The sequence below is a fragment of the Miniopterus natalensis genome, chromosome 14 (assembly GCF_054644295.1).
Source record: "Miniopterus natalensis isolate mMinNat1 chromosome 14, mMinNat1.hap1, whole genome shotgun sequence".
NCBI lineage: Eukaryota > Metazoa > Chordata > Mammalia > Chiroptera > Miniopteridae > Miniopterus > Miniopterus natalensis.
The window spans coordinates 20001936-20028727 of NC_142094.1; the positions used below are offsets into that span (position 1 = coordinate 20001936).

The 26792-nt window shown below is 37.5% G+C and overlaps 2 protein-coding genes across 5 annotated transcripts in view; both read left to right on the forward strand.

Moving 5' to 3' along the window:
• The window catches only part of USP54 (ubiquitin specific peptidase 54), a 102352-nt gene extending 98947 nt beyond the window's left edge, over positions 1-3405 (forward strand). Inside the window, exons 21-22 of the mRNA XM_016224035.2 lie at positions 447-633; positions 2113-3405. Coding sequence (XP_016079521.2) covers positions 447-633; positions 2113-2672 — 747 coding nt within the window. The 3' untranslated portion in view covers positions 2673-3405. The remainder of the gene's footprint in view (positions 1-446; positions 634-2112) is intronic.
• Positions 3406-5237: 1832 nt separating this feature from the next.
• PPP3CB (protein phosphatase 3 catalytic subunit beta) overlaps positions 5238-26792 on the forward strand; it is a 45211-nt gene continuing 23656 nt past the window's right edge. For 3 of the 4 annotated variants that reach the window (XM_016224040.2, XM_016224043.2, XM_016224042.2), the window contains exons 1-9: positions 5238-5287; positions 17132-17332; positions 18037-18161; positions 20921-21032; positions 22778-22923; positions 23181-23320; positions 23426-23503; positions 23609-23703; positions 26453-26578. In XM_016224040.2, coding sequence (XP_016079526.1) covers positions 17182-17332; positions 18037-18161; positions 20921-21032; positions 22778-22923; positions 23181-23320; positions 23426-23503; positions 23609-23703; positions 26453-26578 — 973 coding nt within the window. In that variant the 5' untranslated portion in view covers positions 5238-5287; positions 17132-17181. The remainder of the gene's footprint in view (positions 5288-17131; positions 17333-18036; positions 18162-20920; positions 21033-22777; positions 22924-23180; positions 23321-23425; positions 23504-23608; positions 23704-26452; positions 26579-26792) is intronic. The other variant, XM_016224044.2, reaches the window with a different exon arrangement.

The following is a 26792-nucleotide window of genomic DNA, read 5'->3' on the forward strand; positions in this document are numbered from 1 at the left end:
TAGTAGAGTTCTTGACTGTACAGCTAAGGAGATATATTTTGGTTCCCAATATTTAGAGAGAGCATAGAATTTTTCTTTCTCAACCTCTCAGGCGTTCTGAATTTCTCTCTTATTTCTTCTCTATTTTTAAATTTCTATCTCTATTCTCTAATTCCACTGTTAGCATTAAGGAGTTTGCTAAAAACTTACATGGTCGGGCTGGGAAAGTGAAGGCTCTGGGGAAGATAGGTTAAGAGGAGGACCTACGCTTTGGCATCTCCAGTTACAGTGATCAGGATGTTTCCTAGAGGGGCTGACAGGAGTGACTGAGTAAACTGAGTCCTTTCCAGAACAAGGTACGTTTGTACTCTAGTTCCCTCTGTCTCCCCTCCTAGCCTCTGTGTTTACCCAACCACATCCTGCTGTGTTAATTCTCATCTCTGTGCTTTTTGTCGTCTCATTATAAGGATTCATCAAACGCGAGGAAAAAGGCTTTGGAAACCGGGCACCGTTGTTCCAGCTCCTCTTCCCTCTCTATCATCCATGACCCTCCTGTGTTTCTCCTTGGTCCCCAACTCTACCCACCCCAACCACAGCTCCTGTCCCCAGAAGTCTTGATGCCCAGCATGGCAGGGGAGCCCCATAGACCCCCAGGTAACTCTCCCCAATCTAATATTGTATGCCAGAATATGGTACCTTTCCAGGGACCTAAAGGTTCAAATTAGTACACCTATGGGGTGTGTGTGTGTGTGTGTGTGTGTGTGTGTGTGTGTGTGTGTGTGTGTGTCCCAAGGTGGGATTGTAAAGGGATATGAATTACTGCTTTAAGGTCAAGCATTGACCTAGATGAACTGGATTGAATCATTTCTTGGGTAACATGGTTCTTAGACTAAGGTTCTAAAACCAGAGTTCCTAGAGTCTAACTACCTGTGAAAATGAACTGCTTAGTCACGATAGGATAAGCTTTTAAGTGACCAAGGGTAGTTAATACCCAGTCTTTAGGATCCCTCCAAAACAGAAAGTATCATCTCTGTTAGTTTTCTCTCCTTCTATCCCCTAAGTCTCAGTTGAGGGATGGTGTAGGAGGACAAGGAGTGAATAGGAGACTTGGGAAGATGCTGTCCCTGGAATACCCACTGCCACATACACAGATCCAGACAATGCCGGGGAAGGTGGGCAGCTTCCTCCACAGTGAGATTTGCTGCTTGTCTTCCTCATGGGCTGACTGCAGTTTAAGGTAGTAATTCTCAATGGGAAAGGGGAGGTGATACTAGCATCTAGTTGGTAGAGGCCAGGGATGTTGCTAAACATCCTGCAATGCACAGGGCAGTCTCCATGCACTCCTTTATCCCCCAAAGAATTATCGGCCCAAAATATCTGAAGTTCCAAGGTTGAGAAACCTCGGCTTATGGATATAAATGCCCCAGGGTAGGGGGTGGTTGTGGTTGTGGTTGTAGAACAGAAGGTAGAGTAATTGTTGATATTTGTGTCCAAATTTTAGGGAACTTTGGACAAGCAGGTCTTCTGGATAGAGGACTTTCCATTACTCTGTGTAGCAGCCAGCTAGCCAGCTTCCTTGGACAGTTGTTAGGGGTGTCTGATCATATAGTCAGCATTTGCTGTAGCCTGTTCTGCACTAATGCTGCAGTGAATACAGAGAAGGAAGGCAGCTCTCTCTTCTTGTATAGAAAAGGCATTTCACATTGTATGCATGGGAGGAGTGGTATGAGTAAAAGCAGAGACCTCAGAATGTGCAGGAATGTAAGCAGAGACAGCTTAACTGGAGTGAAAGTACCATGTTGAGAAAATGAGTGATGTTTTAGAGGGTTGGCTCTTAGGAGGAGAGAGAGAGAAAGTGTGTGTGTGTTGAAGGATTATAGTGGAATGAGGATGAAGTATGGCAGCATCCAGGAGACAATTTTATTTGCCCAGGTGGGAGGTAAGATACTTGATTTTGATGTATATTAAGATTTTTTTAAAATGAAATTAAAAGCTAAGCTAGGCTCCTTCTTTCCCTGGTGGGTATGGTCTTAGAGGAATGGAAAGTTGGGAGGAATAGCCAGGAATGGTCCTCTGGGAAGGAGAATGGTTTACTGAAGATGCTCAATCTTTGGGTTTCTTTTGTCTTCCCAGGAACTTCAAGGAGTGTCCAGCCGTTTCTGGCTATGTGTGACAGGGGTGAAACTTCCCAAGGGGTCAAGTACGCAGGAACAACTTTGAACTACCGGAGTCTCCCCCATCGTACCAGAACAGATGCCTCTTGGGGACCATGGTCAGAGGCCAACCAGCATATTGGGGCTAGGTTCCTAACTACTCCAGGGTACAAACCTCAGCTAACCCACTCTGCCACACTACCAGAAAGACACCAGGGCCTTCATGTTCCTCATGCTCAGTCCTGGGGGGATCTTTTCCATTCACCCTCCCATCCTCCCATTGTTCACCCTGTGTCCCCACCATTAAGCAGTCTTCATGTACCCCTAAGGTCCGCTTGGAATTTGGGTCCTGTTCCAGGGTCTCGACCCCCTGGTCCTCGGAGAGTAGATATGCCCCCAGATGATGACTGGAGGCAAAGCAGTTATGCCCCACAATCTGGGCACAGGAGGACAGGAAGACAGGAGTTTCTGTTTGTTTTAGCAGATGCCCCTGGAAGAGAGCAGATCAGGGCTAGAGCCCTGCAGCACAGCAGGTGGTAAGGGTCACCCCTGTCCCTTCCTAGAGCCACAGCTTTCTCTGTAAACTGTACTGTGGCAGAGTTCGTACCCAACATCCCTGCCAGGGTTGTGCAAGTCTCATCTCATCACAGAGTTGGCAGTTTCTCCTAGGGGTGCCAGGAAACTTTAATGTGACGTGGCTCTTTGAGAAGGAATATTTGAAATTCCAATTTCCATCTACCTAGCAAAAGGAAGCAGCTGCTAGTTAGGGCTTTATTTGAGCCACTTTAAAGATGAATCCATGTTATTCTGGACACTGCCCATTCCTTAGGTCACCACTTTATTCCTGGATACTTTATGCCCCTACCTGTACCTGAGCCCTCATCCTGTTCCTCTACTATATTACCAAGTTCTATCCTTCGCTTTATCCACCTATGCCTATTACATGACTGTCTGTCTCCCCCATCCCCCATTCTTGGAGGGATGTAGCCCTGACCACAGGGCAGCCCATCTACCCAGGTATTATAGACTGTCAACATTCCCTGTGCCCCCAAACCTTAGGCCTAGAATGCAGAGCTGCCAACATAACATTTGCTCTCTGAACAGATGGAGTCAGGCGCACTAACACACTCTCCTGTCTCAGCAGCAGAGCCATTACTGCCACTTGCTCAGTCGCCGTTGTAAACCCTCAGAGTCAGCTGAACTATTTTAGGGCCAAACATACTGTTTTTGTAAAGTATTTTCATTAATAAATCTATAAGATAGTTCTATTTAATTCCTTGTCATTTAATTGTCTTTTTAAGCCCTTTTGTATGCTCTTGTTCTTTTGTATTGGGGTGGACTGGCCTGGATAAGCAAGAAATACCCATTCCCAGTGGCCTGGGCTCCCAAAGAGTGAGTCATGGCACAAACATACATATATATGTGAGAATGTTTGTGTGAGAACATATATGAATATAAATGTATACTTGTGTGTGTGTGTTTGTGTGTATGGCTTTTGACTGAGTGAAAGTGAGGACCCAAAGAGTTGAAGGACTGAAGGATAGTTGAAAGATATATATTCAAGGTAGGAGTTAATGTGCACTAAAATGGAGTGACTTTCCTTCTTATTGTTGCTGCTAGTATATTTCATACCCCTTTCCTGCCAAGAGGCACTAAATACATTACATACACGCTATCTCCTCCCCTTCTTAGGGAGATTTTCTAGAGATTCGAACTCCTAATTCACTCTTGATCTATATACTCTTGGTGCCCTCCCTCTGTAAGTTTGTGATGTGCCTCCTCTCCCTTCCTTGCTCTCTGCCCATGGTTGCTTCTCCCTTCCCTTCCCCTGTGGAATTATTGCACTTCCATGCCAAAAAGATCCATTTTCACCCCCGTCCCACTCCCAAATTCTCCTCCCTCTAAAAGATATTTTAGGGGCCCCCTTTGCAAAGAATACCTATTGGCCATTCCCCTTCTCTTTTACCCCAGGCCTCAGGATCATTGAGACTGACAAAAAGAAGAGGTAGAATGGTGCTCTTTGAGACCTTTGGATCACCATTATGAACAGATTCAGAGCACATGCAGTTCTGGGCAGGAGGATTGGCAGGAATTTCTCACTCCCACTTGCTTCCTATGCCATCAAGATACATACATCTTAGTAGATACGCTGCTCTCTATCCACGATTCATTACATCTGCTGGTGACACACACTACTAATAATTACTGATTGATAGCCAATCAGTTCTTGTTCCACTATCCCCTTCCCCGTGAATGTCCAGCCCTATGAAGGTTTCATTAGTTCCTCGATTCTTTATGTGCACAGAAACACCCTATGAGGTATTTCTTATGAGGAACTAATTTCCAATTCCCTACTTACTCCTCTGCCTTCCAAATCTAATTTTTGAATGAATCAAGGAGGTGTGTTTTTTCAGGTGAATTCTGTAGACTCTTGGAATATCTTTGGTGTCATCCCTTCCTTTCCCCTTACCTATTTGACTTTTAACCCTTGGAGCCTGATCTTTACCTGCATTCTTAACTCTGTGCCATCAGTCTCAACAATTCCAGGCTCTAAGCACAAGGGCCGGACTCTCTCTCAAACTCCACTTTGAATGGTCACTTCTCTGTAGACCTCTATGCCTCTTCTATTTCTCTTGCCCCTCACCAACCAGAGTACCCAGATCTGACTACCAAATTGTTATACACTTGTTTTTCTACTAGTAAGAGATTCTGAGGTTTCATCACGTCATCCCATCTTACTGGGAGCACCATGAGAGCTTGTGTCATGCTTCCTACCACTTATTCACGGCAGCAACTAGCTAGGCCCCTCACTCTTTGGTTTTTGCCTGCCCAGAATTTTAACTTGATCCCTTGGCCTCGTCCTCTTTCTCTAGCCTCAGTAATTTTGACCAAGTCCCTAGAGCCTGCCCCGCCCCCGCCCCCGCACGCGCGGTGCATGCCGGTCTTAGCCCCTCTGTAGGGAAAGAGGGTCCGCCATGTTCCCCGGCGGCGGCGCCGCTTGGCTCTGGTAGCCGCCGCCCCCGCCCCCAACCCCGCCCGGCCCAACGCCTAGCCGAGCCCCGGGCCCAGCATGGCCGCCCCGGAGCCGGCCCGGGCTGCACCGCCCCCGCCCCCGCCCCCGCCGCCCCCTCCCGGTGCTGACCGCGTCGTCAAAGGTGAGAGGTGGACGAAGCCCTGGGGGCCTGGCCTGAGGAGCTATGTGTGAGGGCGGGCGGAGACCGTCCCCTCCGGAGCGGGCCCGGAAGGGCGGGCGAGTGACTGGCTGCCTCCCTTGGGGAGTGGCCCCTGGGCGGGCCCCTGCTGGGCTGGGCTGAGTTGGTGGCGGCGGCTCCGCGGTCTCTTGCTTGCCTTCAGGCGGGGACGGGGGTTTCGCTCTCGAGGTCTCCTAGCCGGAAGGTTGAGGCTGCTGGCCGCAGTTGAGCCCCTTTCGTTTCCTCCTCGGCCTGTCACAGCGGCCCAGAGGCCGCGATTAGCTTCCTGCTCTGCGACAGCTGCACGCCCGGCTTGCCGGGGCGGACCGAGGGGCTCGGAGACCTTCAGCCACGCGGGGCCGGGCGATGAGCAGTCAGAAATCACCTCGGCTTTGGCCCACGCCTGCTCCCAGTGACAGCCATGCGCCCCGTTCGCGCCCAGCTAGAGCCAGCCAGCCCCGGGGGTTCGCGCTTCGCCCTCAGGTGCCACCCTGCGCGGGGGAAGCCATATGGGATTGGACGAGGGTGAAGGGACGAGGCAGGATTTGGGGGCCCCGGCATTAATGCAGAGTAGATGGAGAAAAGGCAGCATAAAAGACGAAAACAAAACAAAACGCCTCGTGGGTAGGAGGAAGAATTTACTTAGAAAACTGTCAACACTGGTCAAAGGCCAAAAGGGGTTACCCCTTCCCTTCAAGCACACACCCATAATGCACTCCCCCTAGAAGGAGGAGTTATAAATATTTCTCACCTGGGGCAGAATTTATAGGTGTTTACCGACAACAGGTCAGCATATTAATTTAAAATTAAAGAAAAATTGAGGGCTAATTGAGAGTTACTTAAGATTTCCATGCTCTCTGGGAGAGCCCATCAACTTCAGCACCGCTGTGAAGGTGAAAAACAATTGGGAATGATTTTTCTTTACCATGTAGCTTGGTCAATAAAGTTTTTTATTGTATTATGTTTATTTTTGAAAGATATATACTTCTTTGTGTTGTGTTTTTTTTAAAATTTAGCTTCTCAAATATACTGGCACAATGTTTAAACACTGTTAGGCCCAGTGACCAGATATGTTTCCATTAAAATATTTAAAAACACGAAAACCTTTTTCCTTTGTGTTATTTTAATTTTTGAATTTGAGCCTCCTTTAATAATACTAATTTGTACCCAGGCTTCTGCAGATAATTTTTAAGAGTTAGTAGTATATCCAGCTGGGCCAGGCATTGGAATGAGTTGAATAAAGAGTTTATGGAATCCTGGTCCTGTGAAATCTTTTGAGAGAGAGAGAGAGAGAAAGAGAAAGAAAAGGAACAGGAGACATAGGCTGCCTCTTCATTTTCTGACTGTGTTATATGTTCATTTCCCTGGGCACTTTTCAACCTACTGTTAGATGGGACAACTAGTCACATTCCTGGACAATGAGTTTATGCTATCCTTATGCTTGTGAATCTTCTTGTTTCATGTCATATATATGCTAATGTTTTCCCTGTACTGCTTTAATACAGTAAAAATAAGATTTCAAACATAAGGCATATTCCTTAGGGGGTGTGAATCCTAAACAGTCATATTTGAATATGGAATAAAAGTCATTTGGTTTAGGTAAATAGGAAAGTAGCTTGTTGGTATAGAAAATACAGTTTAATATAGAGTTCATAGATAGAAGATCTCATGTACTCAGTAGTATATTCTTCACCAAGACAACTTTCATTTCGTTATGGAATATGTTAGCCAGTTGGAATGCCTGATACAGTATGTTTATAGAAATGGTTTGCAACAGACTAGTTTGCACATGGAGTCTCATCTCTGTCTTCCTCGGAAATTACTGGGAAAGTCACCTTTCATACAAAATCCACTTTTAGATTTTATCTTCAGGCTTTCTTCTTGCATTCCTCATTCAATAATTATGTACCATAATGTTACATTTGATAACAGAGAAGATGCATGACCACAATGCTAATTCAATCAAGTTTAAAGCTTGTTAAAATCCACATTTTTTTAAAAGTCCAATATGTGTTAGTTTTGCAGCTGTACCATTTCATAGTAGTAATATTATGGAGACCATCGTTGGTATTGAATACAAGTAGTCTTTTACACCCTGAAGCTTTTTCTTTTCTCAGTTTTATGCTCTTACACTTCTAGTCGGTCAGGAGGCCAGTGTTTTATGGTCGCATAGGTTTTAAAGGGGGGATATAGATCTTTCAGTATATATCAGATGCCTGAAATTCACTTCATGTGAAGTTTGAGGTATTGGAATACTGTAGGTGATTTCATGTATAAGTGTAATTAGTTCTTCACTGAAATTATTAGTGATAATTCCATATCACTAATTATGAGTGGTTAGGTTTTCTGGTTGGTTAAAGCAAATTTAGTTCTGAGGCCACTCCAGCTGATGGCTCTGGTAAAATTCTTCTCTTTTAAAGTTGATATAGCCCAAGTGCTTTAAGTGAGAATAGTATGCCCTCTTAACTATTTTTTGTCAAGCATTTTTCTATTATTTTAGCTAAGATAAGTTGGAAATAAGAAAATAGAAACAAACTAGGGAAAATACCTAACTATCTGCATAAGTGCCTTACTGCCACATCAACAAAGTTGGTATAGGTAATTAAGGCATAAACCTTGAATTTTATGTATATTGCTCTCCCTCCTTCCCCTAAAATTTGCTTGACCTGAATTGTCCAGATACTTTAAAAATGTATCCAGACTTGTAAAACTAGATTGTCCCTTGAGATTATTAAATCTGTTAGTCTCGATACAAAAATTCACCTTCATCACTTAAGAGTACACTGTCTATAGTGTGTATATGTTCACTTTTGCACACACAATGTAACTCTCTTGGATTCAATATATATTCTTTCTATTAACCTCATTTCTTAAATTATCAGATTTTCTGATTAAACCAAAACACTGAAGTGTGTGTGTGTTAAATTTTTAAAGCTGATGTATTTCTGCTGGACAGCCTTTGGATTTATTTAGGTTCTTTTGCCAGCTGCCCTGCTTAGGTCATTTGGCTAAAGTGTTTTCCAGTATCTCAGCTTTATTAGGATTGCTTATTTTTCATTACAGATTTTTAGATGAACCACATAGGTCTTGGGGTCACATAGCTTCTTCAGAGTTTCTTGCTAGTTCTATTTCACTGTATTTTAAACCAACTTGAATTTTAATTTTTGTTTACTGAAGGTATTTTGTGGACTTAACCTATGCAAAAAGATAACTCTTAAAAATGATTTTTAATTTTCTTTCTCCTCCTATTAAACTCTTAAGCATACTAAAATAAATCTTCAGTACCATGTGTCCTAGAGAAGGCAAAGGAACAGAGAAGTGTGTGTGTGTGTGTGAGAGAGAGAGAGAGAGAGAGAACACTGTGATAATAAGACATCTTAGAAGGAAAATGCCAAAGAGGAAATAGAGCTGCTCACTAGTGAAGCAAAAGCTTTGGGTTCCAGAGCTATTGAATGAATTGGCAAGAGTCATAAGGAAGAATCTTGATTTACTAAATGAGGTATGTTTTAGTGCCAATCATAAGACTATTTCATCATAAAAATGCTTATACACAGAGATGAAATAAGCTGAAGCTAATTGGGCATCCTTGTTTGATACGTAAAATTTATTTTGAAACCTAAAGTAATCAAATAGAAGATATTTATTGAATGCCTGCTGTATGCTAAAACTGTAGGGAAACAACAGAAGTGTAAAAAGATAAAATACAGTCTTGGTCCTTGGAGACATACATACTCATGAAAAGTTGTATCTGTCATAAGGATGGGTGTGTTTAATAATTTCGAGCTAAGGGGCAGAGCCAGCAAGTTTTGAGTTCAAAGGAGGTAGTGATGACTCTGGACTGGAATGGTCTAGTCTAGCAAAAGTTTGTATAGGAGGAAAGAGGCTTGAAGGATGGGTAGGTTTCAGATAGGCAGAAGACTGGGACCATTTATTTGTGCATCATTTATTAAGTACCTGCTTCGTACCAGGCATTATACTAGACATTGGGGAATTAAATATATTAAGATAGATTCTCTTGGTGTGCTGGCAATCTAGTGGAGAGACATTATTGTAATAAATAATATAATGAACTAGGTACAGAGTGCTGTTAGAACTGTAAAAAAGGAATTGACTATATTACCTGGACAGAAAGCATCACTGAGGCTTATGTTTTGAGGTGGGCCTTGAAGGATGAGTAGAATTTCTCTAGATAAAAGTTAGGGCTGGGTAGAGAAAATATTTTCTGGTAGAAAATAGCAGCAGAAGGGCTTGGAGTTTTTAAAAAAGTGTGAAATGTGTGACAGTGTGTATGTAAAGTGCTTGGCAAGTAATGACAGGCGATGAAGTTGGAAAGGATCTTTTGTACACCAGTTCAGAAGCTGGAACTTAAGCTAATAAGCAGTATAACCTCTGGATGGTTAAGAACACAGGTTCTAGAGTTAGACTGGGTTTCAGTCCTAGCTCTACCTTAATAACCTTTTCACTGTGGACAAGGTACTTAATATCACTGAGCCTCAGTTTTCTCATCTGTAAAATAGAGTTAATGAAGTAGTTACGGGGGTTTTGAAGGATTAATGAAGACAGTCCATGTAAAGTGTGTACCACAGTGTCTGGCCTGGCACATGATAAGTATTAAACCAATGGTAGCCAGCACCATTATTATTACTGAAGGTTTTAAAGTAGAGGAATGACCCCAGTGTCTTGGTTTTGAAAGCTAATGTGGTATTGTGTAGAACAAAATGTTAGAAGAGGGGAGGCTTAAATCAGGGTGTCAGAAGATTAATGGTATAGTTCAAATACAGAATGACCAAGGCATGAATTAAGGAAAAGAGAGAAACCAGATATGATATAAATTATGAGTAATATTAGAAGATAGATACATATTGAATCAGTTATTTGGTATTGGAATGAAAGAGGTGGAAGAGCAAAACTTTTTAAGGGAAACAATCAGACTGATTTTGCTGTAGGGATTGAGTAAATTGAACGATTATATTTAGAGGCAGAGATTAGAATGACATGGAAAAAACTGGGAATGGTCAAATTGAGAAGGACCTGGAAAATAAGTTTCAGGCCAAGGTTGTGGGTTCCATCCCCGGTCAGGGCACATACCAGAATCAACCAATGAGTGCATAAACAAGTGGGACAGCAAATCTATGTTTCTCTCTCTCTCTGAAAATCAGTCAATCAATAAAAAATTTTTTAAAAAGAAAAGTTTCAGACTTTTTTTTCCGCTTTATTCTTTGGTCCTTAAGAAACTACCCAAAGTTTTTGAGTATGTTAGTCTGGCTGTGCTCTGCACAATCAAGGGGGAGAAAAGTAGAGCTTAGATTCTTCTAGTACACAAAGTGGTAAGAACTCGAACTAGCTGACATTGATTGCAGTAATGGAGATGTAAGAAAATGAGCATTTGAAGAATCAATAGGACTTGGAGTACAAAAAAAGAACAGTGACACCAAAATTTTAAGTCCAGGTGATAGAGAATAGTAATACCATAACAGAAATAAGCCAGAAAAGGGAATCAGTTTTCAGGGAAAAGTACTGTATTCACAGAACCACCACAAATTAAAAGGAACCCAAGGGATAACTTGAAATTTTGAAGACAGCGCTGTAGGACTTGTTGAATCTTTCCTTAGAGCATGTGGCCTATGCATGCTTCTACCTCTAGCAATTGAAAGGGTTAAATAGTTTTTCATGATGAGGAAGGCTTCTGATGAATCTTTTAGTCACAAGAGCATTGCCATTGTGTTGGTATAAGACAGATGGTACTGGAGTAGCATTTGAAGACCTCACTTTCAACCATGGCTTTCCCGTGGTTATTAAGGTAGAGCTAGGATTCAAACCCAGTCAGTTGAAACACTGTTATTTGAACCTGCTTTCTCATTTGTAAATGGAGATAAAACATTCCCTACCAAACTCAGGGGATGTCTTTGAGAATCATACAGGATTACCTATGTGAAAATACTTTGTTAACCGTAAATAAAGCACTATAAATACATTGTTACTGCTATAATTTAGTGTCAAGATACACAAGTATTTTAGAAGCTATAGCATATCTTCAATTCAGTAAACGTTTATTAGTTACCTATATTCTAATCACTAGGTATACAGAGATGAGAGACTGCCTCTTGCCTCTACGGAACTCATAAGCTCCTGGGGGAGACATTTACAGTGAAGCTGGTAAATGCCATGATGTAGATGTGCATCAGATGTTATGCTGTGGAACCACAAAAGAGGCAGTGGCTTTAACCTAGTCTGGAAACATTAGGGAATTTTTCAATAATTGGAATACTGAAATGAGGTTTAAGGGCAAGGATAAATCAGGCAAAAGATAGGAATAGCGTACCCCCCAAACAGGCATGCAAGGTAGAGCTTTTAAGTGATGTAATTTAAAAAATGAAAATAAAGTGTAGTATGGGGTGTATGTGAGGTAGTGCAAAAGATGAGGGTTGGAAATGCAGGAAAGAGATCACGGGATCTTGTATGCCATGTTAAAGAATTTAGACACTATATACTGAAGCCTGTCTGGAAACAGGAGAATGTTGGATTTTATTGTTATTTTAAATGTTTTTATTGATTTGAGAGAGAGGAAGGGAGAGGGAGAGGGAAACATTGATGTGAGAGAATAGCATTGACTGACAGCCTCCTGTGTGCCCCCAGCTAGGGATTTAGCCTGCAAACCTGGGCATGTGCCCTGACTGAGAATCCAACCAGTGACCCTTTGGTGCATGGGGATTTGCTCAACCCGCTAAGCCACACCAGCCAGGGTGAGAGTACTGAATTTCAGAATGAGTATTTGAGTATTGTGGAGCATGGGAAAAATTAAAAAGATTGTAGTAATTCCGGGGGGGGGGGGGAGTTCTCCCTGAGTTTCCCAGGACCGAAGGGACAAAAACAGATCAAAGAATTACTTAAGACCTATTGGCCGTGTAGGGTGAGGAAGAAAGAGACTTCTAGGATAATTCCAGGTGGAAAACACAAAAAGTGAGAAAATGAAGGCACCCATTATGGAATACTTTTTCAAGAGCTTAGTCGTCAAAATAAGGGTTGGCCAACTTGATATTCCTCCCATCCAATACTAAAACGTCCTCTCTGTGCTCCGAATCCCATGTCCCACCATCCCCCCTATTCTGTTTCTTCTGCCTCTCACTCTTCACTGGGTCTTTTCCTTTGAGCAGATAAACATACTTAAGTCTCTGATCTTAAAAACAACCCCAAACAAGTAATTCTCCCTTACTGCTCATTGCTGTATATCGTGAGTTTCATATGAGAGAGAACGAAGTTTAACAAATGACAGGGGCAGGAATAAACTAAACTAGCTAGAAGGCATGACCTTTAAAGGAGGAGGTGTTTTTCTCTCTCAGTGGACTGATGGTGTTGGAAGTGATAATGGGGAGCTAAAGACTGAATTTTCTTTGCTGGGAGAAGTGGAGTGTGGAAAAAAGAGCAGTGTTCACTTTGAAAAAATGTGTTTCAGAAGTGTTGTTCTTCAGGGGAACTGAGATTTAATTAAGCTAGAGAGGTGAAGATAGCATTCTTCGAAGAGTCAAGCGTGTGGGGGGGGAAGGTTGGATATTTTTTTATTTTAATGGGAATTCTAAAGGCCTCAGTGAAAAGGATTGGGAGGAGGAGAACAGCCAGAGGATGGCATGGTGTGAGTAAAAAAAATACAGAGAAAAAATTCAGAAGTATAGATAACAGGAGGGACTTCATTTTGCATCATTGCCAATAGTAGCACCCGCATCTGAATGGTACTTTGGAGTAAAGTTGTTCATTTGGCACCTGCTGCACCCCAGTTGGTGTGGGAAGCTTCATGGGACCTAATAGTTTGCAGCCTTTGCTTAGACTTGGGGAGGAGGATTAATTTTCAGGATTCCTTACCCAGTAGTAGAAAAAGTAAGATCTCCATCTCTCCCACATCCGTGATCAGTCTGTGTTCCTGGTTTATATTTCCAGCTTCTGAAAACTTTTTTAGGCTTTGTTTCTTAGCCACCATATATTAAGTCTGAGTGAAATACCCTGTGAATGTTATTGATTACTAAAAAGATATGACCATCATGGTAAAAGTTGGGTTTAAGGAAATTTTTCAACAGGACAGTTTGGTCAAAATGAATATTACCAAATTAGGTTTTCTAGTGTCGGAAACTTGGTGATTTGAGGTGATTTTGTAAGTATTTAGATTGTTCTAGCTAATCTTCCATTTTATCATTTCAGTTATTGACCATTTACTTTACATTTATATACATTTATGTTTTGGTTTTTCCCTATCACAAATATAGAAGAGAAGGAAAAATAGTCTAAAAATAAGGAGAGGAAAATGCATAGGAAGAAAACCCTAGAAAAGCAGGAATGATGGGCCGAAGATGATTTAAAAATAAAAAAGGAAAACTCTTAAAAGCCTGAAAATAGATGGAAATGTTTTAAAATGCCTTAGGAATTGCCAAACAAAGTAGTGGTTTGAGAATATTAATTAAAATTTTTTTTTCATTTATTGATTTTAGAGAGAAAGAGGAAGGGGGGTGGAAAGAAACATTGATTTGTTCTACTTATTTATGTGTATTTGTTAGTTGATTCTTGTATGTGCCCTGACGGAGTGATTGAACTCGAAACCTGACAATGCCCTATCAGGACAATGCTTTAACCAACTGAACTACCCAGCCAGGGTGAGAATATCATTTTTTTATTATTTTTTAAAATATATTTTTATTGATTTCAGAGAGAGGAAAGGAGAGGGAGCGAGAGAGATAGAAACATCAATGATGAGTCATTGACCAGCTGCCTAACTGCAACCTAGGCATGTGCCCTGACCGGGAATCGAACCCCATCGCCTGGATCTTAGGTCGATGCTCAACCGCTGAGCCACGCCCGGCCAGGCGAGAATGTCATTTTTTGATGAAAAAATTTTAATTAACCCTCTATTGACCAACAGGGTCAATAATTAACCCCTTATTAGGCCAAATTCTATTTGGTTTGTTTTCTTTAGCCTGATTAGATCACCTGCTACAACTCCTTTTCCCAGCTGTCAAAGAGCACATACCTTTTTCCTCTTATTTTTTAATTTACTGATACATTAAAACATATTCTTTTGAAACTCCCTATTCTCTACGTTCAGTTTGTGTTGTTAGAACAACACTGATCTTCCATAATTTTCACCTGCTTTTATCTAAGATGGCATTTCTTCACTCCTCAGTCTGTGCCCATTCCTTAAAAGGTGTCCCAGCTGGTCCTGAAATGTAAAAGTGCGCCTTGAGTTGAAAAAGAAGTGAAAAAGTATAGGTCTATAGATAACTTACTGGTGGGCATGGAGGCAGTTTAAACACCCCCTCCCCCCAAATAAATAAAGACATTCCCTCTCTTGGTTAAAAAGGGGGCAGTACCTCAGTGTGACTTTCACAATATGTGTGAAAACATTCAGTGTCACTGATGACTGGCTGACTGGACAAAGATATGGGTGTGTGTGGGGGGGGGAGTTCTACCAGATGGTTTTTTAGGAAGTTCTGTATTTTGAATAAAATTCAGTTATTAGTGGAATTATGTTGTTGATCATTAGAAAGTATACATAATCTAGAATGCAGCCTCTTAAATAGTGTCTCTTTTCCTGAGTAAAGTGATTAAAAAATTCTCTTGGCCTAACCAGAAAATATGATCTTATCTTGATCTCAGAAACTTGTATTTAAGAGATGTTTAAACTTCTCATTTTTATAATATCCCCAAAGTAACTTTTGATTTATTGAGTGATCAGTTATTAAATTCTGTATGTGTGTGTGTGTGTGTAATTCTGTAGTTTTTAAACAGTTGGTTTACTGATGGGGGCACATTTGGTTATATCATATTTAATGGTTTATTTAATCTTTAGTTGAAGAAAAACATACTTTAACAGAGGTTTTTATTTTATTAGAATCTAGAAATAATATATCTGGGGGAGTAAAATGTATTCAATGCCTGTTCTAGATGTAGTAAAAAGAGATGGGAATAAATGTATTCTAATGAAGGGGAAAAGCAAGTTCAAGTTTTGTTTTACTAGGTATCAAAAAAAAGAAGAAGAAGAAAACGAGGGATTGGTGATTTCACAGTCCTTTAGAAATGGTTCACAGTCCTGCATCAGTTCTTATCTCACTTTTAAGGGATGGAGTTCTTCCTAAAATTTTTTCCCTCATACTCACTTTTAAAGGATTGAGTTCTTCCTAATTTTTCCCCCTTGTTTGAGAACGTGGTTATTTATTATTCTTCCTTAGGTAATTGATATAATTTTAACCCAGCCCCCTGTTTTTAGGTGCTCTGTTAAGAAGTGTGAAGAAGCAGTTGTTCCTAAACATCTCCAGTCTTCTATATAATAATTGTTAATCACAGTGACAACCCTGAAGCATCATGAAAATACTATATACTGTATGCCTGAATATAAAATGAGTTTTTTGCTTAAAAAAACCTTTTATTTCAGAAAAGAGGGAGCTGCCTTACATTTGAGTCTGTGTATAGACTGTTACTATAAATTTCTCTTTTATTTTCTTTATTTTGAAAAACAAAGTTCTATTTGATAAAAAGCCTAAAACAACTTTAGTGATCTTGAATACATAAAGAGGTCACTTGCTGGATTCAGTAAAAAATGAATCAAATAAACTTAACAGATATATAGTAATTTTTCCTAGACATGTAACCTCAAATTGTGCTGGGTACCATTGAAAACAGACCTTTCTGTTTTCTGTTCCATTTAACAAATATCAGTTTAATGCAATATAGTTGGTGAGATTACTCGTGTAAACTATATATGTGTAATACAGGAGTAAAAAGGCCAATTATTTCAGTAGTTAGACTGTAGCTTAGGATAAATTTGCAATGATAACTTTTTACATATATTCAAAAAGTGCTTTTTCTCAAACAATTTAAATGGAAGATAATTTGCTTTTAAAAAGTGTTAGATGACTCAAAAAGTGACTCTAATGATAAGGAATATACTAAAGTTGAAGATGTGCATAAATATTTCAAATGCATATTTTGCGAAACATAAAGGTAGAAGAAAAAGCAGTATTTCAAAATTATCATGAATTATTAATGTTTGAAATCTATACATGCTCTAAATTAATTTAAATTTCATAAGAAAGCATTTGGCTTTTATCTATATCCCTAAAAGTTTCTATTCAAGTTGGCCAGAAAACATTGTTTGTTTATTTTTTAAAATATATGTCGTTACTGAATTCAGAGAGAGGAAGGGAAAGGGAGAGAGAAACATCAGTGATGAGAGTCATTGATCAGCTGCCTCTTGCACGCCCCCTACTGGGGATGGAGCCCGAAACCCCGGGCATGTGCCCTGACCGGGAAATCGAACCTCGATCTCCTGGATCATAGGCCAATGCTCAACTGCTGAGCTATGCAGCCATGCAAAACATTGGTTTTTTTATGTTCTTATTGGGAACATGGTGGTCCACCTTATATTTGGGAATTCTTTATATTCAGGCTTATGTGGTATTAAGTTACATTTAATGTATTTCATATAAGGTGAAGAGTGTATGGCATGTTTTGAGAGTTCTGTGAAAAATGTTTTAGCTTAAAGAAAAAAGCTTTAATTATCCTGAAAGAACTTTAATTTTGTGAGATAATTCATTTCTCTAATAAGTCTCAACAAAGAAAATGTGATATACAGATTAATAAAAAGAAGTATAATTTGATTACTTTTTTAAAAAAGGCTTTTTAAAAATTAATACATCTATCCAATGAATGAACAAAAACCAGCTTTTTATTTTTTACTGTTACTTACCTAGATCCATTGATTAGTTTTATGTTAATATATTATAATATATAGTGATTTATTTTTTCTCAATTAAAAAACAATTGCAGCTGTCCCTTTCCCCCCAACACATCGCTTGACATCTGAAGAAGTATTTGATATGGATGGGATACCCAGGGTTGATGTTCTGAAGAACCACTTAGTAAAAGAAGGTCGGGTAGATGAAGAAATTGCACTTAGAATTATCAATGAAGGTGCTGCCATCCTTCGGAGAGAGAAAACCATGATAGAAGTAGAGGCTCCAATTACAGGTACATTTATTTATGTTTGGATATTATTTTTTTTATCACACCATTATTTAGTGGTCTTGATATATAGCTGTCTTCTCTTTAATCATAGCATATACTAAATTAATATTACATGGGCATTATATTGAAATTTTAAATTATTTTTTTTTAAGTTTTTTAAGTTTTTGCCTGTTTTCAGTGAATAAACATAATCCTAAATAATCTGAGTGCAGAAGTTAGTCTAATATGCTATTTTGAAGGTTTCATTAGTTGTGTTGGCCATAATTCAGTTTGATTCAACAAATACTTATTTACTTTGCTTTCAGTCATTAGGGACAAATACCTATATATCATCAGATACCAAAGGTAATTATTTAGAAGTCTGCAGAAAGTGTTGAGTTAGATTGGCATATTTACTGCCATCATTATAATTTTGTCATCCTAAGACACACGTGGTTGGTTTTCTAAAGAGGAGCTTTATAAGTTTAGATGAAAATTTTGTTACTGGCTACAGGTTTCATTACTTTTGTTACATCTTGTTCTAGATCTTGAACACATGAACACTTGGGTACACATCATCCCTGTCATGACTCTTCATAGAACGACTTCCTTCTCAGACATTTCTTGATAGAATTTGCACTATCTCTTATGTAATATAAATTAGACTTTAAGTAAAATTTGTTATTTCAGAGGGTTTTTTTTCATATCTCATAATCTTCTTGTTTCAGTGTGTGGTGACATCCATGGCCAATTTTTTGATCTGATGAAACTTTTTGAAGTAGGAGGATCACCTGCTAATACACGATACCTTTTTCTTGGTGATTATGTGGACAGAGGTTATTTTAGTATAGAGGTAATAATCATATACTGTCATTTGATTTGCTTTTAAGTGTTATCATAGATGATTTCCATTAATTCCTAGTAAAATAAGTTCCTTAAAGTACCTGTATTGGGTTCTTTTTAATACCTCTGTATTTTTTGAAGTTTTTAGGTAAAGCAACTATTTATTCCTCTTCTGTTATTCAAACTATTCTATTAATTTTCCCTGTATTACTCTGTTTATGTAATTGCCATTTTTTCCCCAGTGGAAATTATAAGCAAACAGAGGGGTCTGTATTGCCCTGTTATCTAGTGGCCTTAAGGAGTTAGTGCTATTTATCTCTCTTACCCCTGGAGGTATTAACTTATGTGAAAAAGGATTAATTGAATTTTCTCTGATTAAATAAAGCACATTATAATGCTTTTATTGCTTAAACCCTAGTGCTTCTATTCCTCCTTCTGTAGCTATTAAGACCCTAGTATATCATATGGAATCCTTGTGTATTCCGAAATTATTCATTTGTTTTTAAAAACTTAAGAGGCATTAAAATGACCTGTTAATTGTCACTTAATCGTAGATGGTTCTTTTTTTTCTTTTACTTTTCTAATTATATAAATAAAATAAGATAAATATAGAACAATTTGTATTTTCTAACATATACATCTTTTTTAAAATATTTAAAAATTGGTTTACAAGATTATATATTTCAGGCATATAACATAATTTGATATTTATATACTCTCCTTTTTAATGAAAATGAGATCATATTATAATCTTTTTCTGTAACTAGCATTTTTTCACACATCCTTATACTGTGATGTATTCCAAGTCAGTAAATATAAATTTACAGCATCATTTTTAATAGCTGCATTGTATTCCATTGAATAAACAAACCACAGTTGATTTAGTCAATCCCTTATTGTCAGATACCTAAGGTGTTTGAAGTTTTTTTCCATTATAAATGATGCTTCATTAAGCCATGTTATTTATGCATCTTTGCATACTTGCCCAAATATTTCTATAGGACAGATTCCTAAAGGTAAAATTGCTGAATAAAAGGTCTACCAATAGATACTTGTGTTGAGCATTTAATATGTTTCAAACATGTTCTAAGCACTTAACACACATTGATTAATTTAATCCTCACAACAGTGTTATGAGGTGAGTACTGTTATTTTATCCATTTTAGAGATAAGGAACCTAAGGCTTGGAAAGGTTAAGTAAACTTGCCCAAGGTCACATTGTTGGTAACCGGTGCAGCCAGGCAGTCTGACTCCAAGCCTGTGCTCTTAACCCACCTCTCCTGGTAAATATTGCATACTTACCTAGTGACTTCCCATGCTGGTTACTATTGTTTATATCCCTTTCTTCAGTGTTTTTGTCAACCTCCCTTGAAGTATGCTAGGATTCCAGTGGCAAAGAGAGTTCAACGCTCTGTCCACTGAAATTTGCTTAGGAATTTTATTATCCTGAGTACTTCCTTCCATTCATAGTTTCATCATCAACCCCCTCAACCTTCCCTCAAGGTTTCAAGAAAATAGTCCTTCTTAACAAAAAGACTGGGGGCTTTGACAAAAACAATAATTTTAAGAAGCTTAGCTGGTAACTGAACGTGTTGGTGTGTATGCCCTTGTAGCTGACTCTTAATACATTTTATTGTTATATAAGGACAATAACAATCAAAATAAGCAGGAAGGGCAGGTAGTCCTTTAATAAGTATTTTCCTGGTTTAATTACTTTTGTGTGTGAATAAAATGAAGGTGTGAATAGTTATGTTTCAGTTACTTTAACTTGTTAAAAATAAAGTTTGTTATAAATGATTATATAAACCAAGCTTATTTCCATAGGAAATAGTCCTTTTTAAAAAAAAAAAATATTGATTTCAGAAAGAGGAAGGGAGAGAGAGAGAGAGAGATAAAAACATCAATGATGAGGGTCATTGATTGACTGCCTCCTGCACTCCCCCTTCTGGGGATGAAGCCCCCCCCCCACCACCACCACCCCTCCACCCCACCCCCACCCCGCGTGCCCTAACCGCAGTCTCCTGGGTCATAGGTCAATGCTCAACTGCTGAGCCACGCCCCTTGGGCCCTTCCCTTTTTTTAACCAAATAAGTAAAATGTGACTGATTCTTATGTTAAATCTATTTAGAGAAAAGCATCTATTTGTTTATTACAAAATAAATATAAACGAGGCTATTTCCTTCATTAGGCAGTATGGCCTAATGCTTAACATCAGAGAATCAGAATCCTATCTCCATTACTTACAAGTTTCATGATTTTGGACAGGTTACTTAAATTCTTTGCTTTAGTTTCCGCATTCATAAAATAGAGATAATAATGTATACTTCATAGGGTTGGAGAAATAAATGAGGGGGATTAATTTTATAGTGCTTGACACATTGTAAGTACTCAATAAATGTTAGCTGCTATAATTTCTTACATTATTATTTATTGATCTCGCTAAGGAGGAGACCAATTTGCTAATTGTTTTTACAGCAAACAATCTGTAAATTTGAAGTAAATAGATTATGTGACTCATTCATTCAACAAATATTTATTGCTCTTACTGTTTGCTAGGTACTTTCCTAGGAGTGAAGAATAAGAAATAAATAAGATGACAAAGTACATGGTTTCATGGAGCTTACATTTTAGTTAGGGACAAAGAGAAAAAATAATAATGAATAATAGAGAATGTAAGGGTAATAGGGTTAGAGGGAAAGGAGCAAAGATCAAGCACGTAAGTTAAACAAAAATACAAGGTAAATTCACTGGAAACGTTTTCTTTTGCAGTGTGTCTTATATTTATGGGTCCTGAAGATTCTGTACCCAAGCACATTATTTCTTCTGAGAGGCAATCATGAATGCAGACACCTTACTGAGTATTTTACCTTTAAGCAGGAATGTGAGTACTGCCATCAGAAATATTTTCACTTCCTCAGTATTCTTTTAGAGTGATGTGGGTAGTGAGAATTTGAAGATTTTGCAGTATAACATATACAAGAACAGATTTTGTGTACAAACATGTAAAGAATTGAGGAAGATTGCTAAGAAGTCTCTACTGTTTAATGACATTTTATTCTAGCATATGTACTTAACAGTTTTGAGTTTTATATATAGTTATTTGTATATAGTAATGTTAACAGGAAGGATAAAAGTAAAATAAAATTGTTGTTGCATTGGAAATTTTTGTTCCCTAACGTTGAGGCATTCCCATGAAGGTTCTTAACAAATGATTCATCCTGTCATCATTGCAGATGGTTTGAAACATGCTATTAATGAATTGAAGTTCTTAGCCTATAATGTGTACCTCATTTCTCTTAAATTATTATAGCAATAATAATCAAATAGCTATAAGCAACCACATGATATAGAGTAATATTTGGCCATGTTTCACGCCTCATAGCTGTGTGGTTGTTAGTTAATAATTAAGTCTTAGAGTTAGGTTCTAAAAATTGGTAATTTCAGAATTAGTGAGACTCAAAATATGATCCAGTAAAGATCATATTAGTAGTGACTTCCAGGCAAAGTAGAAAAATACAGTTATGGGTAATGGCAGATGTAGCAAACTCATATAACTCCAAGGATCAGGCAGGTAACCTAAATGAATATAAGATGAGAAAGTGTATGCTTGATCTAAAAGCAATCAAGCAATGAAATTAAAATTTTTATTAAACCACAGTGCTGGAAAACAGGTCTGTTAAGACTATCAGTTTAGGACCTTTGGTTGCTGGCTACAGATTTTCTCATTTGAATGTTACAATATTAAAAAGGAAAATAGAAACTAAGCTTTCCCCCACTTAGATAATTAACAAACCACCCACCAAAATCCCACCAAAAACAAAATATGTAAGAATTCAAAGGTATAAAAAAGTATCAGAATGTGTGGGGTATCTCCTTAAAAGTAAATGAAAAGTTTGATTTGGTGGAGTTTTGTCTTGTGTTATATTGACTTCTGGCTTTACTGCCCATTTTAAGCATTTGTTACAGCCTTAAGGTACCCCTCTGCTTCTCCAACATATGAAAAAGATATTTTATTTATTTTTTAGTTGGATGGGTGTTGAGTTTTGTAGTGATGGTATAGTATTCTTGCCTGTAACAACAAAACAGTCACTGACTCTTAGATTAAAATAAAGTATTAAAACTATTTTAGCTTTAAGTATAGTTCTCACTTTGCCTTACTTGGCCTAAAGGTAAAGGGTTGAGCTGTTTTTAGAGATTTAATTTATTTTTAGTAATTTTTTTATGACTATCTGCTGCATACCCAAAATAAATTTAGAAGAGCAAATATTTTGTCTTCCTAAGACTGATAACATTGCTTATCTGTGTTGATTTTTATAGAGCAAGATACTTGCCTTTAAAAAAGATTGTTTCCAGTAGAATTCACTCTTTATGGTCTTTAATTCTGAGATTTGGCAAATGCATAGAGCTGCTCATCACCATGGTCATGATACAGAAAGTTTTATTTCATAAATTCCTCTTGCTGCGTTTTTATAGTCACCCCTTCACCCCTTCTCAACCTCTGGCCACCACTTGGCTATTTTCTGTATCTGTGGTTTTCTTGCCTTTGTGTTAATAGTCAACTATGTATATGTTTTCAAAATGATCTACTAGTAATATAATTTTCAATTTAATTTTTTCTTTTTCTAGGTAAAATTAAATATTCAGAAAGAGTCTATGAAGCTTGTATGGAAGCTTTTGATAGTCTCCCTCTTGCTGCACTTTTAAACCAACAATTTCTTTGTGTTCATGGTGGACTTTCACCAGAAATCCACACACTGGATGATATTAGGAGAGTGAGTACACATTTTAGTTTCAAGGTTGATTCCTATTTATGGTACTTTGTTGGGTAGAGAGTAGACACTTCAAACTTCTCTTCACTACCTAATATGGTAAAAATTAATATACTGATATTTTAAGGCAATGTCTTCTAACCGTTCAAAACAATGTAGTATGGACAGTATTCAAAGTTGGTATCACTTTCCTATGTCTGTTCTGTTCTCACTTTTTGACAGGTTATTTCTGTTCTTTGTTTCTTTTCTTTCTTTCACAGTTAGATAGATTCAAAGAGCCACCTGCATTTGGACCAATGTGTGACTTGTTATGGTCCGATCCTTCTGAAGATTTTGGAAATGAAAAATCACAGGAACATTTTAGTCACAATACAGTTCGAGGATGTTCTTATTTTTATAAGTAAGGAAAAACTATCCAAGATTAATCACATTTTAGTTGTTAAAATAGAATATGCTTCACCTAGAAAACCATTATTTTACTTAATTTACTCTTTTCCCCCCACAGCTATCCAGCAGTGTGTGAATTTTTGCAAAACAATAATTTGTTATCGATTATTAGAGCTCATGAAGCTCAAGATGCAGGGTAAGAATTCTGTTTCCCTGACCCAAATTAACACCTTATGTACAAATCAAACTTAGTAACAATGATTGATGCTTTACGATGCATATTAAGCTATTTGTTTTGCAGCTATAGAATGTACAGAAAAAGTCAAACTACAGGGTTCCCTTCATTAATAACAATTTTTTCGGCACCTAATTACTTAGATGTCTACAATAATAAAGGTAAGATGTTGTTGATAAAAAATTGTTAAACAACTTAGCATTTTAATTGACTTATTTTTTGAACATATAATAGAAAAGGGGCATTATTTGAATCTATAACTATCCAAATCTCCTTATAAAAAAGTATAAGATATAAGGGAGGGGAGAGATCAAGAATGAAAAATCCAAAATGTAAAACTTAAGTCATATGTAACCTTTCCACAACTTGTCACTTACAAAAGCTGTCTTGTAAAAGAATGCTGAGTTAAGTACGTCAAGCAAAACCAAACATGATTTTCTCAAACTCCCCTTTCTTAAATCTTTCCCCTTATAATCAAGAAAATGTTTCCTTGTTTACATAAAGCTATTGCTGCTGCTTTGACCATTTTGTGTATTTATACTGTATAGTTGTTTAGTTTATCATGTTTCTTGTTTTATGTTCACTGATCTAGGTTCTCTTTCCCTTTCTTATTTCTTTCTTCTACCACTACATGAAGATTTGTAGTTGAGCCTTCTTTGGTTAATTTGCTCTGACCTCCTTTCAGGGATACAGTCTTCCCTTTCTTTTTACTGTTCTGTCTTCCTTTTTTCTTACATCTTTTTTTCTTTACCTTCTGTTCCATTTGTTTTCATTCTCCCTCCTTCCCTCCAAATTTTATCTATGGGTAATAGTAATTGGGTTTCATTTAACTTGGAACATAGCTTATTGACAGATGGTATCAAAGGATTTTAATCTAGTTAAGTGTATACCAAGGTCGGTGAAGATGAGCTTGGGTATGTTTATGTAGTTCATATTTTCAGAAGACGGTATTAAGTCAGCTCCTATTCTGTCTTGATGTGTCTGGAATTCAGTTGACTATGCCATAGTTTCAAGGGTCAGACTGGAGTGGATGTGCCAGGAAGAAAGAACAGACTATAAAAGTATATTTAAAGAGATAATGAGGTCATTGTTAAATATGGGTTGTGGTATGAGTCCAGAAGAGGAGCAGAGTAAGAAAGAGTTCTTTGGATGATTGGAGGTGATGGTTAAAAGATTAAAACATTTGCCAGAGGTCAAACAGTAGTATGCTATATAATAACTTTGATTATAAAATATGCTTCAGGAATTTAATACTATGTTAATTACAAAAACAGCGAAACTATTGATGTTGACTGAGTTGCTAATCTTTAGAAGCTGCTATCAATGCAGCCTCGAACAGTTATGCCAGTGATAAAATACTTAAAACTGTATTTTGGTTTGTAAATTTTTAAACTTTTGTAAAGATACCTAATGAGGTGTGCCTTCATTTTTTAGGAGAAACAGATCTTAAATTAACTACATTCTCAAGAACAGAATCAAATGCTACATTTAACTTCCTACTAGTGCTCTCATTTCTCAACTGTGACCTCCCCTTGTCAGTATTAATGAAGCTAGTGTTGAGTGTACATTTGACTAGTGCCTTACCGTTGTTCTTTGCCAGTTTGACTTAGGAGGTTAAGGGATCACTTTTCTTAGTACTCAGAAAAGAAACTCAAGCCATTGAATCTGTCGTGTGAAAATCAAATGTCTCTTGGTAGTTCTGAGTCTGTACATAGTGTTAATGATTTGAGTGCTTATGTGGTATGCGTACGTTTGTAATGTTTCATTCTATATGTAAGACAATTTTCTAGATTCTTTTTTTTAAGAAAAGCTGAATGCGTGGTATCAGCCTTTAATTTCTGAGGCTAAATTTAAAATACTTTTATTTCATGGGAACTTCATAAAAGAAATAAACATATTACTTGTAACTCTGTATTAATCAGAATCTCAAATCCTGGAATTTAACATCTACATTTTAGTGCTTTTTATTAAAATGGGGGAAAAAAGTAACCACATAATTACAATATTTGCAAAGCATTTTATACTTTTATGTACTTTCATGTGAAATACATTCTTTGTTCTTAAACTTCTGAGGTAGGCAGGTCGGACATATTAATCCTTTTTATAAATGAGAAATAGATTAGTTAAATGATTTACCAAGCATTACGAAGCTAGTATGTGCTGTATTTTAGATTAGAATCTAGCCCATCTAACTTACGTCAATTAATTTAAGATATTATTTATATCAACATATTGAAACATCAGAAAGATATCTAAAATTGAGATGAGTATGTTATCTTTGGGTTATTTGGCTATAATATTCCCTCTTTTGGTACTCTAATGGAATTTTTTTCTAAATGAAGTAAAATATTTCTTTGTAGTAGTTTCACTTGATTTCCCATATTAAATGAAATATATTCATATATTTATAAATAATACGTTTCACATTGTGTTTTTTCTTTTTTGTTTGTTTTCTGTTGTTGTGTTTTGTTGTGTTTTTCTTTATTACCATTCAGCTATCCTTTTTAGATTGCATACAACTAAGAAGACCCTCTTAAATTCCTGTAACTTTTGTGAACTTTTAAACCTAGAAAATTGTTCATTGCCATTTTGTGTTTCCTCTATAAATGGAGTTTTCACAATTTTGGATTTAGTTTAAGTGTATATTTATCATTGGATTATAAAGTAAAACAAACATTTTAGAATAGAAGTTTTATTAATAATAACAAGATCTGGTTATGCTCTACATAAAAGTGTATTAAAAAACAAAAAGTGCCTTCAAAATTAGTTCTTACCTCCCTCTACTAGCCCTCATTTCACTCATCCCTTGATTCCTCACCCTGTTAAAAAGATAGTTTTCTGCTTTTATGTGTTTTAGACTTTTGGAGCTAAAGACAACTTGTTACATTGACATTCATACTTATCTTGCAGCTGCTGTATTAAAGTATGAAAATAATGTGATGAATATTCGACAGTTTAACTGTTCTCCACATCCTTACTGGTTGCCCAATTTTATGGATGTCTTCACATGGTCTTTACCATTTGTTGGAGAAAAAGGTATAATTTTAATTTTTTAAAAATTGTTTTATTACTGTTACATTTACTCCAGTGTACTGTCACAGGTACATACTTGCTAAAGGAAGCTGAAGTCTAGTTTCACTGTGGGTACAGCTCTACTTGTGTCAGTGGGTGTGGATATGAGGGCCTCAAAGATATTTTAGTTAGCTGTTTACAGCCCCCATGTGAGTATGTCTGGGACACTGGAAGAAGA